Source organism: Chrysemys picta, chromosome 10 (genome assembly GCF_011386835.1).
Source record: "Chrysemys picta bellii isolate R12L10 chromosome 10, ASM1138683v2, whole genome shotgun sequence".
NCBI lineage: Eukaryota > Metazoa > Chordata > Testudines > Emydidae > Chrysemys > Chrysemys picta.
Genome location: NC_088800.1, coordinates 7,766,487 through 7,781,505, shown reverse-complemented (window position 1 = coordinate 7,781,505; position 15,019 = coordinate 7,766,487). Strand labels below are relative to the sequence as shown.

The window sequence follows — 15,019 nt, the reverse complement described above, 5'->3', positions numbered from 1 at the left end:
CTTGCACAGACTGGTAACAGGACACCCATTTGTGTACACAAATAGAGTTTATTTAGCAAATTCTGTCAGTTGCATGCACAGGTGATAGTGAGCAAAAAAACCAACAACTCTTTGTGGAAGTGCATGTGCTTAAAAACTGCACATGCACACACATTGTGCAAAATATTGTTCTATGCGTACAAATATTGTACTGTAAATGCATTATTGACAGTCCATTGGAAGTCTCGTAAAGTCATGCAGCATTCATCCTTGGCTTTTTTTTAACCTCATTAGCCTGTACATTGGCCCAATTTATACTTGTCTGCAATCAAAATGGAATGACATAAAGTGAGTAAAATCCCCAGTGAAGCTGTTTTTTTTAACAGATTACACCAAATCACTTGTCACCAAAGTGATGGTGATGGTTTCCCAGACTGCAGAATTGCACAGGACGCAGCTTACTGTGCAGCAATAAATTGTCCTGTGCAAAACACTCAAGTTTAGGCTCCCGGCCGAGCTGTCACTTTAACTCTGTGATTATATGCTACTAGCTTCACAGGAGACTGGTGCTTGTAAATTTAGGGGTTGCATTATGTAATGTGAGAAAGAGGCTGGATGTCATATGTCACAAGAACAGCAAGTGAGTTTCTCTAGAGTTAAGGGCATTTTACTACAGTCTGGAACTAGCAAAATAGTTTTATATGAGACTCCCAAGGGAGTGTAAGTGGAAGAAAGTGGGGATGAATCTAAGGTTATTTCTTAGCTTTTGATGACAAATGAATAAAAGGAGATTAATTAAGCCCAGGAGTGGCTGAATAGCAGCTGAGACAACTAAGTAATATACTGGTGCTTGTGCAGAAGAGATGCTTTCCAAACGAGTAGATATCCCACTTGAATACGTCGCAGAATACAAGTCTGAAGTGCAGTACAGGGAATTGTTTTCCATGTGAACATCCTGACATATTTAATGTAGGCTCTATTATAAATGGCTTAATACTTTGCTTAAGAGGGAAGAAGAGAGGAGTTTTGAATGATGAATCGATTAGCAGAAACTTGGCCCTGTTTCTCATGGTTTATTTTTGTATGTTGAATATTTTAGGTTTTCTGTGTGAATTAGCTTTGATATACTGGGCCAAAATTCACATCTAGTGTAAATCCCCTGGCATCAAAGGACTCCTGCCAGGCATGAAATTGGCCTGATGTCTTTGCAAAGTTCAGGTCTTTGAATATTTGGAATGACGCACTTCAAGAAAGCGCTTACATGTGCGCTTAAAGTTGATTATGTGCTTAAGTGCTTTCCTGACTAGAGATGGTTTGCTGAATCTGGGCTGGGACGAATATGCCCCCGGTGCCCACTTGAAGGAGGAGGAAAGTAAACATTCTCTTCTTCTTTCCTCTAATTAAAGCAAGGACTAGACAACAGCAACCACTAAGATAGGCAATGGATAATTTGGCCCCAGACTCCATAGCATTCCATGGGAATTAGAGGCATATATGAACTCTCTCCCTTTGGGTGAGACATACCAGGTGGTAATATTTTTAGTCTCAGGCCAGGACGAAAAAGAAAAAGAAAAGAGATTACTCCATCTTTGCTTTCAGTGGGTGGAAAACATCCCAGTTAGGTGCTCAAAAGGGATGCTGGCCCTTTGCACAGCCATGAATTTCACCTAGTATGCCTAAAATATTTTAGTATTAGGACAGTCTGTTTACACCTACTGAACCTCTCAGACAGCCGCAATGCTGTACAGAGCACTACTTGCTTTCACCTCGTCATGCTACAGAGGGAGAAAGATGAAGCCTATTTCTCACTTTTCTTAAGCCTGTTTCTCTTTTTTCCTAATATAAAAATCCACCCAACCACTGCCACAATAAAAAGAGGAAATGGTCCATTCATTTAGGAACAGGTTGCAATCACCAAAATATACACTGCATTAAAGTGCAGTTTAGCAGGGCACAGATTCAAGGCATTCAGATGAATGTAGTCTGTGCACAGATATATATATATACAACCTTCCAGCTGCACGTAGTGTCAAGAATATTTTTTCCATTACAAATAGGAAAAGAGCAAAAGAAACTGTTGTCACTTTCCTAATGAGCCCCTTTGATGTGTGTGTGAGAGAGAGACTCTTCTCTGACTTCTTCACCATGCACAGGGCTGATTGCTGCTATCAGTTACTCAATTGCTGATACAGAAATATTCACTGGATATGCTCCAGAGTCACTCTGGCATTGGGCCTACAACCCTTACATTGTCCCTTCCATGGCAAGAGTGGCAGTCTATTAGACCAAGTCAAGCCAGTTAAAGAAAGTGGATGATGCAACATCTTGGTTCATGTACAAGAGCTTATCAGACAGCCTAGGTTTCTGGTAAATAATATTTGCTCGTTAGCAATTAGTAAATCAGCATCACCGCACCCAGCAGAAGAATTTTAACTAGGAAAGAATTTTAGAAACTAATTTAGCTAGAAAGGATTTTTACACTTCTGCAGAATCAAGTAGCCAGCTCCTTGCCAAGATTTAAAGGAAATTACAGAATAGGACAAATAGCAAAACTCCAGCCAATTATCCTACACCTCCCTCTGATTGTGGATGCATAATGTAACCAAAGTCTTCCATTTAGAAGCAGCAGGCCGCTCCTGACTAGTTCCAGTTAGTTTTCAAGACTGGGAAGGGGACAGATGATTGAAAAATGCTTACCATGGTAGGGTAAAGGGAGTCTGTAGAAGCCTTCTTTGGTGGTATTGAAACTAGTAAGCCATTCGTGGGCAGGCTGTGTATAGAGACTGTTAGTCTATTAGGACTAGAGAGCATGGGGCGCACTCTGTGGAGCCAATAACAGAATAGTTGTATGCCCCAATGCAATGCCACTCTGTTTGTTTGTTTGTTTGTTTATTCTAAGCCCTGGGGTTCTGGGAGTGACATTCACAGACGCAGGCTTGCCTGCGAAGCTAGAGGAGATCATTAAGTGCTAGCTAGGAAAGAAAGCTCCTTTCTTGATGGCATTGCAGCCAAGTTTTGTTTCAACTTATTATGAGATAACCACAAAATCCAAGGCCAAATTCATCCCCACTGTAAACCCATTGACTTGAATGTGTTTACACCAAGGATGCATTTGGCTCACCATGCTTAAGCCAGACAGCAAGGTTTGACTCATGCCTCTGGCTTCCAAGGCTCATGTATGAGAGCGCTGTGAGTCCAAGATCCAAAATCAGAAGGACAAGTCAGTGCAAAAAGCTTAATGCCAAGATTTTCAAGATGCCTAGGGGATTTGGATGCCCAATTCCCATTAATTTGAATGGGAATTTGGGTCTTAATCCCTAAAGTGGCTTTGGAAGTCAGCCTGAGTGCTACGGTGATAGATTTCTATAGCATTAAATAACCTCAGGATCATGACTCTGCATTTTCTTTGTAAATGATACACAGTAATAAAAGGGTGAGACACAAATGAGAGGCAGTTGAGACGCATGGTCTTACTTGCACCCACAGAAGCATGGTAATTCTATCAATTATTATTTGTTATGCTTATGGTAGTGCCTAGGGTCCGACTGAGAATGGGTCCCCTTGTGCTAGGCCCTGTACAAATGTAGGCACAGGCCGTCCCTAGTTCTTTACAATCTAAAGAGAAAGATAGACAAAGGGCACAGGAAGGGGAGAGAACACAGAAGCAGCATGAGCAATGTGATGGCAGCAAAGGTAGTGTCAGCGCCATGATTTGTTGCTTTTGTTGTTTGAGTCCTCTCAGTGGCGTTGTGTTAGAAGGGGATTAGCTCAATGGAGAGACAGAGAGAGGGAGGGGCTGGAGCAAACAGCCAATTAGGGAGAATGTTCAGAGTGAGGTCTGTAGAAGAAAGTCGGACAACACCATCAGTGTCCATCAGCCCTGTTTGAACAGCTTTCTGCAGTTGCTGTGCCCGGGTCAGTCTCCGTCTGGTTTCTCTCTGCCCTTTCTTTTCAAAAACCCACGTGACTGAGGAGCGGGGGCTACCACATGGGCCCTCGTGCCTCCAAAGGGTGGAAGGCTCTCCTGCAAAGTTCTGGGGTTGGAATGGCTCCAGCTGGGCCCCATTGGACTCCTTCCCCTCCCCTGCTTGCGCTGTCCTTATGTATTTCTCCTCCCAACATCCTTGTGAAGTAGCAAAGTGCTGTTATCCCCATTTTGCAGATAGGGAAATGAGGTATAGAGCCTAGTCCAAGGCCACACAAGTTGTCTGCAGTAGAGCAGGGACAGAATCTAGGTCTCTGGGGTCCCTGTTCACAACCCTAACTAACCCATCCTTCCTCCCCTAGAGTGGAAACTAAACAACCACGCTGGCTAACACCTGGCACTTGATTCCCAACATTGCAAGAATGTCAGAGCACTGCATAATATCTGTCGCATAAGTGGCTGCAGTTCCTAAGCATAGAATTTTGGATGGAACAATAGCCCAGTGTTTTGGCTGTAACTCTGGATTTCCGTATTTTTGTGGGTTTAAGTCAGGAATTCAAATTGTCTTTCATAATTTATTTTTGGGGGGGGTTACAATTTTTTTTTTTAAAACCTAATTATTGGGTTTTTGGTGCTAATATTTAGTCCTTGGAGCCACTGGCAAGCAGCTCATCACAATGACGCTTAAGAGACATCGTAGTTAGTGGATTGTTGCCTCGAAATATTTTCACGGTTCTCTGGGATCTGCAGCCCGCTGAAGTCACTGGAAATCATTCTACTGACAGCAATGAACTTTGGATGCTTAAAATTTGTAAAACCTTTAGTTCACAGCTCCCCTGGAGCCATCATGGATCCCACACATCCACTGCAATTTGGAGTGGGGTGGTTGGGGAAACCCTGAGAATATTTCCATATCCATCTCCCTGTAAAATGAATGCTAGATTGTCGACATAAAGCTCATGTGTGAAATATTTTCATTGTGTGCCTAGCCCTGTGGGGGGGGGGGGGTCCTCATCTTTGACTGCGTGTCCTAGGCGCATCAATCCCATAAATTCTGGTTGAACCAGAGCATGTCATTTAGAAAAACATTCAGTCTTGATTTAAAGACTCCAAGTGATGTAGAAGCCCCTACGGAAGTTGTTCCAATTGTAAGTTCCCCTCACTGTAACAGACTTATTTCTAGTCTGAATTTGTCTAGCTTCAGCTTCCAGCCATCAGATCTCGCTGTGCCTTTGTCTGCTAAATTAAAGAACCCTTTACTATTAGAAATCTTCTCCCCAGGGAGGTACTTGCAGCAGGGCCGGCTCTAGGATTTTTGCCGCCCCAAGCAAAAACAATTTTGGCCGCCCCCCGTTTTTTTCTTACCCCACCCCCAGCCCCGCCTCAACTCCGCCCCTTCCCCAAATCCCCAGCCCTGCCTCCTCCCCCCAGGCTCTCAAGCCTAGGAGGGAGGGAGGGGGAGAAGCAGCGCGCACGCCGCGGCCACTCGGAGTCTCCCCCTCCCTCCCAGGCTCTCAAACCTGGGAGGGAGGGCGAGCAGCGGCGCGCGAGCAGCAGCAGTGGAGGTGAGCTAGGGCGGCCGGGGCACATTTTTAGGGGTGGCATTCTGGCGCCAGCCATGCCGCCCCTAAAAATGTGCCACCCCAAGCACCAGCTTGTTTTGCTGGTGCCTAGAGCCGGCCCTGACTTGCAGACTGTGATCTAGTCCCCTCTTAACATTGTCTGAGGCCAGATCTACACTAGAAACTTTTACCAGCCTAGTAATGTTGGTTAGGGGTGTGATTTTTGATTGATTGATTGATTTGCGAATGTTCCATGCTGGCAAATAGCCTTTGGGTAGACGCAGTTATAGTGGGTAACATCAGAATAAGCTATACTGGCCAAAGCACTTTTTGCTAGTATAAGCTGTGTCTACACTAGCAGGTTTTGCTGGTGTAGTTATGATGGTAAACCTTCTAGTGTAGACCTAGCCTTAGACAGGCTTCTTGAATCCCACAGGTTTGAATCTTTCCCCCACCTCTTCCTGGTAAAGGGGCAATCTGACCGGAAAGAAATTCTGCTAGTTTATCTGCCCATGTTTTCTCTCCTCATATGGAAGAGTTTTTCCCATGTTGGGGATGATTTAGCTGAAGTTTTATTAACTCCCGCAACCCTGTTGCGCCAGCACTAATTGGCAGCGACCTTCTGATTGTATTCTGGAACGATGGCAGTGGAGGAGGGTGCCAGTCCTGTCTGTGTTTTATGCCCGCTTTATTCCACAACTCAAAATGTGCCCACTGGTTTTTGTCTAATGCTGTAAATAAATTTGCTCTTGGGCTGGTACAAGCTTCAACTGGGAGTAAATGTTTACAGATGACATATAAAATGTAACCACTGGAGTTTGTAATGAACAGACCTTTAAATAAACAGGCACAAGAGACTCTGTGAGAAAACTGCATTCACTTGGTGTCATTGTAAAAGCTCTAAAATGTACTTTGCACAAAGTGCTCTGTATTCACCATTGTATTGGATGCCCTGGGTAATTTGATTTCTCACTGCGGACTGATGCAGCCTGTATCAGATGCCATGGCCACGCAGCAGTGTGATGTGTGTGGCCTTGGGCAAGTCCCTTGCCCTCTGTGCCTCATTTTCCCCATATACATAATGGGGATAATAATAATAATTGCCTTCTTACTTCGCAGGGAGGTTCTGAGGTTTCATTAGTGAATTTGTTAAGTGTTTTTATGTCTAAAGGACTGTGTGTATCCTATATATTGTTTGTTAGACTGCACAATTATTTATAATAATTCCACTTTCTTCTGCATCTTCACCACTTGCTCTTCTTTATCTGGAATTCTGTATACCAAATAAGCATTTGGGACCAACCTGGAAACCACCTTTGTATTTCCTTTTAATTTAAAATAAAATGTAAAAATAAATCACGGGGCTATAAATTCAGAGTTTGAAAGGAAATTAAATCAGCTAATCAGTTGCTTGCTGCCTCCTGGTGGTGCATTCGTGAATCACTCCATTAAACCCAGTTTTAAAGGTTTAGCATTATATCATATAGCACAGGGTGGGGAACCTTTTTTCTGTCACGGGCCACTGACCCACATAAAAAAATTAATCGCAAGCCACACACCCGCCATGGGGGGCATGGAGGCTTGGGGCTTGCCTGTGATATTTTTTCAATGCAGAGATGATCATTAGGTGGTCACATTTTCCCATTTCCAAAGTGTTCCTGTTAGTTCAGGCTTCCACTTTGTTTTAGCCTTTAACAACTTTCAGATTCTCTTTGAACAGAGGATACAATGTTATTTTTGTCCTGTTCTCACAGGCCTCTGTGGTATCTGTAATGGAGTTGCTGCCCAAATAGTGTCTCACAATAAATGGTGCTATTTTGCCAATTTATTTCTAACTTCCTGAGCAAATTTCCCCTGTTCACAAATTCTCTTTCCAATAGGGCAGCTCTCATTCTTTCTCTGGTCTGGACATGCCTTTGTAAAACACTCCTTGAAATGGCTCAGAGCTGGTGATGTTCCAAGGTTTGATAGGGAAGAATGATACATGTGAAAATATTATGTATTCTAGCAAACAGCCCACCAGCAATAAGTCTTATTCTACTGCTGCTAATCTCCTATGGGAACTCCCTCTTAGGGCAGGTCCAAACTGGGCAGTTTTGGACTGGTGTTGCTAGACCGATCTCGCTGCAGTGGTACAGACCTCTCATGTACGTGTGACTTGCACTAGTGCAGTGGTTCCCAAACTGGGGTTCGTGAACCCCTGGGGGTTCACGAACCGTTACAGGGGGTTCTTGGGGAAAAAATTCCCTAATGGCGGACAGAGCTGTCCCTAGGAACCCTGGGCAGCACGGGACCAGCAGCCCGGAGCCCCTGGACTTCCAAGAACTAAGCAGATCAAAGCAAGCACATCTATCACACTGAAGAGATTTAAAAGTCAAGACTCCTTATAAGAAATGGAAAGGGAGGTGGATATTTTTTGCTATTTTTAAAATTAAATAGGCAGCTAGTATTGTTTTTAAAATGATTATGAAGAACAAGTTTAAGCTTTGCTGTAACATGTGTTGTTTGCCTGGACTGCTCAAGACCTGAATGCTTGTGTAAGAGGAACTCTTTGAGTTGGCTTCGTAAATACCTTCATGCTGTTTCACATCTGATACTCCTTGATTAAACATAGGAGCCTTGTCTTATAACAGGCTTATTCAAAGTGATACAAGCTACAAAAGTGAGATCTTGGAAGAGTGTTGCCATTTTCATAATGTAATAAAAATAGTGTAATGATAAATAATAATTAATAATAGTGTGTAATAAGCATGTCATAAAAACAAATTTTATATTTCCAAGATCACTGCTTTTATAATTTATACTCAGGTAAAAGAGAAAATCCCTGGAAATATTCATTTTTAGGAGGGGGTTCGCGAGACTTGACATTTTGGTGAAAGGGGTTCACAGGTTGTTAAAGTTTGGGAACCACGGCACTAGTGTAATTTACCGTAGTTTGACCACACTGGTTGAAGGCCTTTTTTTACCCAAGTGCAGCATATCTACCCTATGGGCTTGCACTGACTCCTTTCCACAAGCTCTTAGGCAGCACTCCTTGAGTGTTTCACACTCGCTGCCCCACATCTCAGATGTGGATGCCATCCTGCACCTGCTTCACAGGCACAACTCTAAACTAGTCCTTGTAAGAGTGTCACTTGGAGGAAATCTAGCCTGTACATCCAGAGGCGCAAGGATCCTCCTGGCGAAGGACCCCGTATAGCTTCAAGACACAAACAAGGAAAGAGGTGAAGGACATGGGATTTAAGAAGGACTTGCAGTACGTATCCATGTCTAGGTTCTCAGGCTGTGTCCATCACTGAGGCATCTGAGTGCCTCCTGGATGGCACAGTGCTCAGCTCCCTGCACAGTATGGGATGGGGCAGGGTTTGAGGATCTACCCTGCCTCCAACAGAGAAGACTGTGTAGGTTTCATGGAAGACCACTTCACCCTCAGTGGAGCAGCTCTGTAGCTATTCCATTGCTTAGGCTGGGCACTGGGTCGTTGGATGGAGCCCACGGAGCAGCTTCATGACCAGGGCCTCTGACATCAATGTATTATTTCATAGCTGGGTCATCTAAGTTCCTAGAAGCTAGTTGCATGGAAAGTGAAGCACTTACAGCTCACTTGATGATTTGTCAGTATCGTAACAGGCCCTGGCTTATTACCATAAGGCGAGTGAATCATATTAAAATTGCATTTTGTTCTTTCTTTGGCATACAGGCACTGTCTGTGGGTTGGTCAAATCTCAAGCTGCCTTGGGTGGATCTGGACTGGCTGATTGATATCTCATGTCAGATAACTGAGCTCGATCTGTCTGCCAACTGCCTGGCCTCCCTCCCATCCGTGATTCCATGGGGACTAATAAACCTCAGGAAATTGAACCTATCTGACAACCAGCTGACTGAACTGCCCAGCGTCCAGTCATCCGATGAAATTATATGCACAAGGTGTGTGTGCTGTATTCTTAAATCAAAGGATAGCAAGTGCCAAGAGCTGCTTCAGATCAATCAGTTGTGTATGTGTGACAGACTGAAACCTGAAGAGAACAAATGAACCTATGTCCCTTGGGTAGATGAAGAGCTTCTTGGTTTCATCTTTTCACTACGAAGACTCAGTTCTGCTCCATACTTTACAATACAGTTATTTCCAAGTTAGTTATCAGGATGGTCATGTTTTAAAGTGTGGCTTTTGTCATGGCTTGCGAGAATATGTCATACCTCTGCCCAAGGGGAGCTAAAAATATGATAAAATAGATGTGTTTATACAACACTACTCAATGCTCATGCTTTTATTTATGCTTTGTTGGATGTTTTTCCGCATTTGCAGGTTACTTGAGGTGGATGTGTCCATCAACAGGCTCTGTATTCTCCCTTCTGGATTCCTACATCTCACAAAACTTCAAAAACTCATCGCCACCAAAAATTATCTGGAAAAGTTATTTGATGAGGAAAGTGGTATGTTAGTTCCAGTGATCAGTGTTACCCTTACACTTTCCATTCCCAGGCCTGATCTTGCCAGGGGCACCCAAGCTTCCTTTGACCCCTAACCCACCAAAGCCAATGGTGGTTGGGTGCTTAGCAAAGCTATGGGGTCTTCATCCAAAGCACATTGAAGTCAATAGTCTTTCTACTGACGTCACTGGGATTTGGCTCACACCCACGAAGTACTGAGAACCATGCAAGATTAGACCCCGAGTGACAGCCCTTCACTAAGTTTGTGATGTTTTGTATTTTCTAGCAACTAATTGGATTGGATTAAGGAAACTGCAAGAACTTGATGTCTCTGACAACAGATTGGTGGAGCTCCCCACACTGTTCCTTTACTGCTTCAAATCCCTAACCATCCTCAATGTTTCCAAAAACAACCTGAAGGTGTTTCCAGACCCCTGGGCCTGCCCCTTGGTAGGTCAAACTGCTCTGCTGGGAGCAAAGGACTGAGAAAAGCTTTCCACTCACAGGACAGCGCAAAGAAATGGGATGTGATACATTAAGACTCTATCCAGCTTCTTAGGCTGAAAAGATGGTCTTCCAGTGCAGTGGTGATACCAGGGTGATTTTATCTTTTGGATTTTCAGGGTGGGTTTTTTGAGATCCACTGCAGTTCACTCTGTTCATGTGGATATTCCCAATAGGGTCAATGGTACCACTGCCATGGATAAAGCAAACAGCTTGGACCCTGCTTATATGAGCTGAAGGATGTACTGGGTCATGTTACAAAACTCACAGCCTTCCTTAAGATTAACTTTAATCAAGCCAGTGGATAAATTATAAGATATCAATACCCGAATGTCCTTGTATATTTCAGGAGGAGATAAATGTCAGTGTTTTATGGATAGTGGTAAAAAATGAGTGCAAGAATGTGTTTTGTTGGTTAAATGTATATTTATGGGGAAGAGTAAGTGACAGTCTCCAAAGTAACAATTAAAATGCATATACTTAAAAATGGATTTGCCTATCAATTAAGTGTATGCTTTTGGAGTTTATTGGGGGTTGCTTGGAATTAGACTTGCAGGAATGGGATCTTAGACCAACATGTGGGCAATTCCTTGTTGTGCAGTAGATACACTTTAAAAAAAAAACACCTAGGAAGGCTGCATGAATCAAATGTATTAATGTATAAAACGTGACAGTTGATCAGCATGTTTCTTTAAAGATGTATGTGTCTTAGAATTTGTTATTGTCTCAGTATTTTTTTTTCATGCTTCCAGAAATGTTGTAAAGCATCTAGAAATTCATTGGAGTCCCTCCCGGACACACTGGCTGTTTTCTGGAAAAATCACCTCAGAGAAGTGGATTTTTCTGAGAACTCACTAAATGAAGTTCCACAAGGACTTTTCCAACTTGAAGTAAGTGTAAAACCCTCCTAGAGCTTTTCCAGCAGAACCTATTCAGGACAGGAACACAAAGTGCAGTTTGTATGTGATTATGATCAAGGGATTAGAGGGTCTTTGTGTGTTCAGTAGGATAATGCCCTTTGCTCCCTATGCTGAGCTGTTGTCCGGGGCTTCCATGCAATATTAAATAGCTGCCCCGTTTCCCCCGGTGGTGCGCTTTAGTCATGTCCCAAATGATCCTGTGTATCGTTTGTAACGTGCTTTAGGTTTCTTTTGGGAGCTGTTTTGGTACCTGCAACTCTGTGTCTTTAGGATTGCATTTTTTTTAAACCAACCTCCATTTGGTAGTTGCAAGTCAGAGTTAGACGTCCAATGTACTTAATTGCACCCACAGATAATTATGAGTGCAAAATCTGGCCCAGAAAGCACTATATAATATTGTTTATTGGGTCCACATTAGTGCTGTGTGAAATATTTGCTTTGAAACCTGGTAGCATATGAAACAGACCTGGGTTAAGGTGAGTTACAAACTCGAAGGGCAGACCGCGTTCATTGAAAGGTTCATTGGGTTTGACAAACCTTTCATGCAAATGTAGGGCCTCTTTTCACTTATAGGACAGATTCATGGTTTTGTTCCAAACTTGTTCAGAATTTGTGGTTTCTACATGAAACAAGGCAGAACTCAGTGGTTTCATCTGAGTTTCCATTTCAGATTATGAAGCACAGGGGGCATAGTCTTGTGTGGGTTGAAATCAGGGAAAATGTTTGTGAAAGTGCTAAGATTTTCACAGCTCTAACCAGCATGGAAAATTGAGTGGTGACAGCATATGTCCATGTCTGCCTGAGTCAGTGTACTTGGACACCAAGGGAGCAGTTGTAGCAGGAAAAGCATCTGATAGGAAGGTGTAAGATAAATCACATTCAAGAGAAGCCATCCTGATCAGCCCTGATTTCACTTGAAATTCCCATAAAGTTAGTGGGAGAACAATGTCACTGGGAATAATTCTGCACCTCCCTCCTCAATCCCACTCAGCTAGCCTGTTCCCAGTGGAATGCCCACAGGGGAAAGGAGGAGCATGCTAGAGAGATGCCTCTGGCTTTCTCCTGCTAATAGGAACAGAGAAGATCATTTTCTTCCTGAGTTGCCTTTTCATAACATATATTTGTAATGGTTTCTGCTCATCATTTCCTCTATCCTGGCACATCTCCCGAAAGGTGAAATCTATGTGCTATTGGCTTTAACATCACTTTTACTTTACTTTACTTTAACCTGTAAGATGACCAGAGAGCAAATGTGAAAAATCGGGACAGGGAGTGGAGGGTAATAGGAGCCTATATAAGAAAAAGACCCCAAAATCGGAACGGTCCCTATAAAATCGGGACATCTGGTCACCCTAACATCACTTTTTTTCTCTGAAGATAGTAAAAATACAAATGGGAGGGATTCAGTCGACACAGCAAATGCTGGACGCTAGATGGTGCTCCAGGGTCACATTTCATCCTACACTGTAGTTTTTGTGTATGGAAGGCTGGATTTGTGCACGATGTGATAGTTCCCAGGGCAGCATGTCTAAGTGTAGGGTTACCAGATAGCAACTGTGAAAAAACGGGACAGGGGGTGGGGAAGGTAATAGGAGCCAATATAAGAAAAAGTCCCCAAAATGGTCACCCTATCTAAATGGAGTTGGATAAATTCTCCACTGGCTGTGTGATTTAGAAGCTGGCATACTTTGGCAGGCACTTGGGCATCCTAGGTAGCTCCAGCTCACATCTCTGTTTCTTTAGTCCTAATCAGATAACATTAAAAAGTGCCAACTCACCCAAGTTACTCAGAGCTAGACTGTGATGTGATTACATGCCTGCATAAGGGAATCGGAGGAAATAAGAACAGTAAACCTTCATCTTGGTTGTGGGTGCATTGGAACAAATGTACTACTCACCCACCTGCACCCTCTCTAGGTTTATGAAGGTGGTGAGGGGTGGAAAATGGGCAGAACTTTGGTGCCACCCCGCATGCAGGCACACGCTCATTGGCCAGCAGTAAATTACTATCCCAAGCCCCTGGAGCAAGGAAGAAGTGTGTCTTAGAGGAGCATCTCTGGCATAATGCGGCTGCTGGAATGTGGTAGTTCACCCTTTGCTCAGTGCTGGGCATAAACTCAGGATCTAGTCCATAGTAAAGTATATGATTTAGATATGTCATTGTTCAGATGTGGCATGAGAAGAGGAAGCTAAACTGGCTCATGTTCTATGATTCCTTGTGCAGCACAGATGTTCCTACAGGGGACATCTAGAGTCCTTGTCAGCTTTGCTGTAGAGGCCATTACCCTTTTCCAAAGAAGCTGGTACTTTTCCAAGTCATGGCTCACTTCTCTAGTCGATCACTCTTGGAGAAAGATCAGGAACTTTTCTCTGAGGGACATATTCAAAGCAGTCCTGTCATGTTTTCCAGATCCCTTACAAGTTGACCCATGCAGCCACTGTCATAATTAAGTGACAGTAGCTTTTTCCACTTTGTTTTAAACTATATGACAGTTCCCCTATTGTGTGTTGTGGCAGAAAAGAGAAGGAAGTTACCTACTATGGTCTATTTCTCACTCCTGACTGCGCCCCATCCCTCTGAAACTTTGCCATTGGACAGTCACGATTCAGGAAACCTGTGGTGATGATGATGAGACAGTGTTATTGTGGCTTGATTAAGTACTTGCCACACCATGCCAGCACAACCTTGTAAGTGGTCTGCACCATTTACACTAAACCTTAATGGCATATGGAACATAAATGTTGTCTAAAATACCTAGGGCCAAATTCTCTGCTGGCATAACTCTATTGACTTTGGGTATATTACATTAACTTCAGTGGAGTTATGCTAAAAAGAATTTGGCATTTCTAGGTTAAAATTCTGCTTATCTCAGATTACATCAGGAGATGTATTAACTAGGACTCGATTACATTTTCAGTCAAAAACTGTTTTTCTATGGAAAATTGGGTCATTGACAAAATGAATATTTTCATGGAAAACATTGACTTGCTGAAAAACCAAAAACATTTCAGTTTCAGGCCAAAACATTTTTTAATTAAAAGTTGAAATTTCTCATGGGGGAACCCCTCATCCCCAATTTTCCATCTAATGCTGACATATTTCAAGTACTATTGTCTTGTCCAGCTTTTAAAAGCACTTGATAGTGCCTTTGGGTATTGTCCTGTTGCGTTACTATTTTGAGAACATCTCTTCAATGAAAATCTACTCTTGTTTTATTAAAGGGAATGGTTTTAGCTTCCAATTTATTTGTAAAGCAAAGTGGGAGAGTGGGGAGGTTTACAAAATCTGGCATAAATCAATTTTTTGTAAATGTCAATTAAATTTGTAGGAGGGAGGTTGTATTTAAACTCTGTGGTATTTGGAATTTTACCGTATCTCCGTGGTGCTACTTAATGCATGAGAACAAGCAAATGAAACTTATCTATCCAGCTTCAGTTTACAATCTGAGTACAAGTAAAGAGAAACCAATAGTATAAATGGTGAAAAGGAATGTAAATCTACTTTTAATAATCTAAACCACATGTAATAAAAATATATGCAGATTGTACTGTATAGGTAGCACACATTTTGCATTTTGGATTTATACAAGAGAATATATAGTCTGAAATATGAATTAGTAGGAGAGGGCCCACTCATATCTTAATCTACACACATATGCCACACCTATGACAAACATATGGCATAGTATCCATATGAA

The 15,019-nt window shown here is 42.7% G+C and overlaps 1 protein-coding gene across 6 annotated transcripts in view; it reads left to right on the top strand.

Annotated features, from left to right (window-relative positions):
- Positions 1–15,019, top strand: part of LRRK1 (leucine rich repeat kinase 1) — a 112,052-nt gene that overhangs the window by 44,275 nt on the left and 52,758 nt on the right. For all 6 annotated transcript variants that reach the window (XR_010590690.1, XR_010590691.1, XM_065558100.1 and 3 more), the window contains exons 8-11: positions 9,167–9,393; positions 9,773–9,900; positions 10,184–10,347; positions 11,154–11,291. Coding sequence is in view for 4 of the 6 variants with exons in the window: in XM_065558100.1 (XP_065414172.1) it covers positions 9,167–9,393; positions 9,773–9,900; positions 10,184–10,347; positions 11,154–11,291 (657 nt within the window). In the remaining 2 variants the exon portion in view is untranslated. The remainder of the gene's footprint in view (positions 1–9,166; positions 9,394–9,772; positions 9,901–10,183; positions 10,348–11,153; positions 11,292–15,019) is intronic.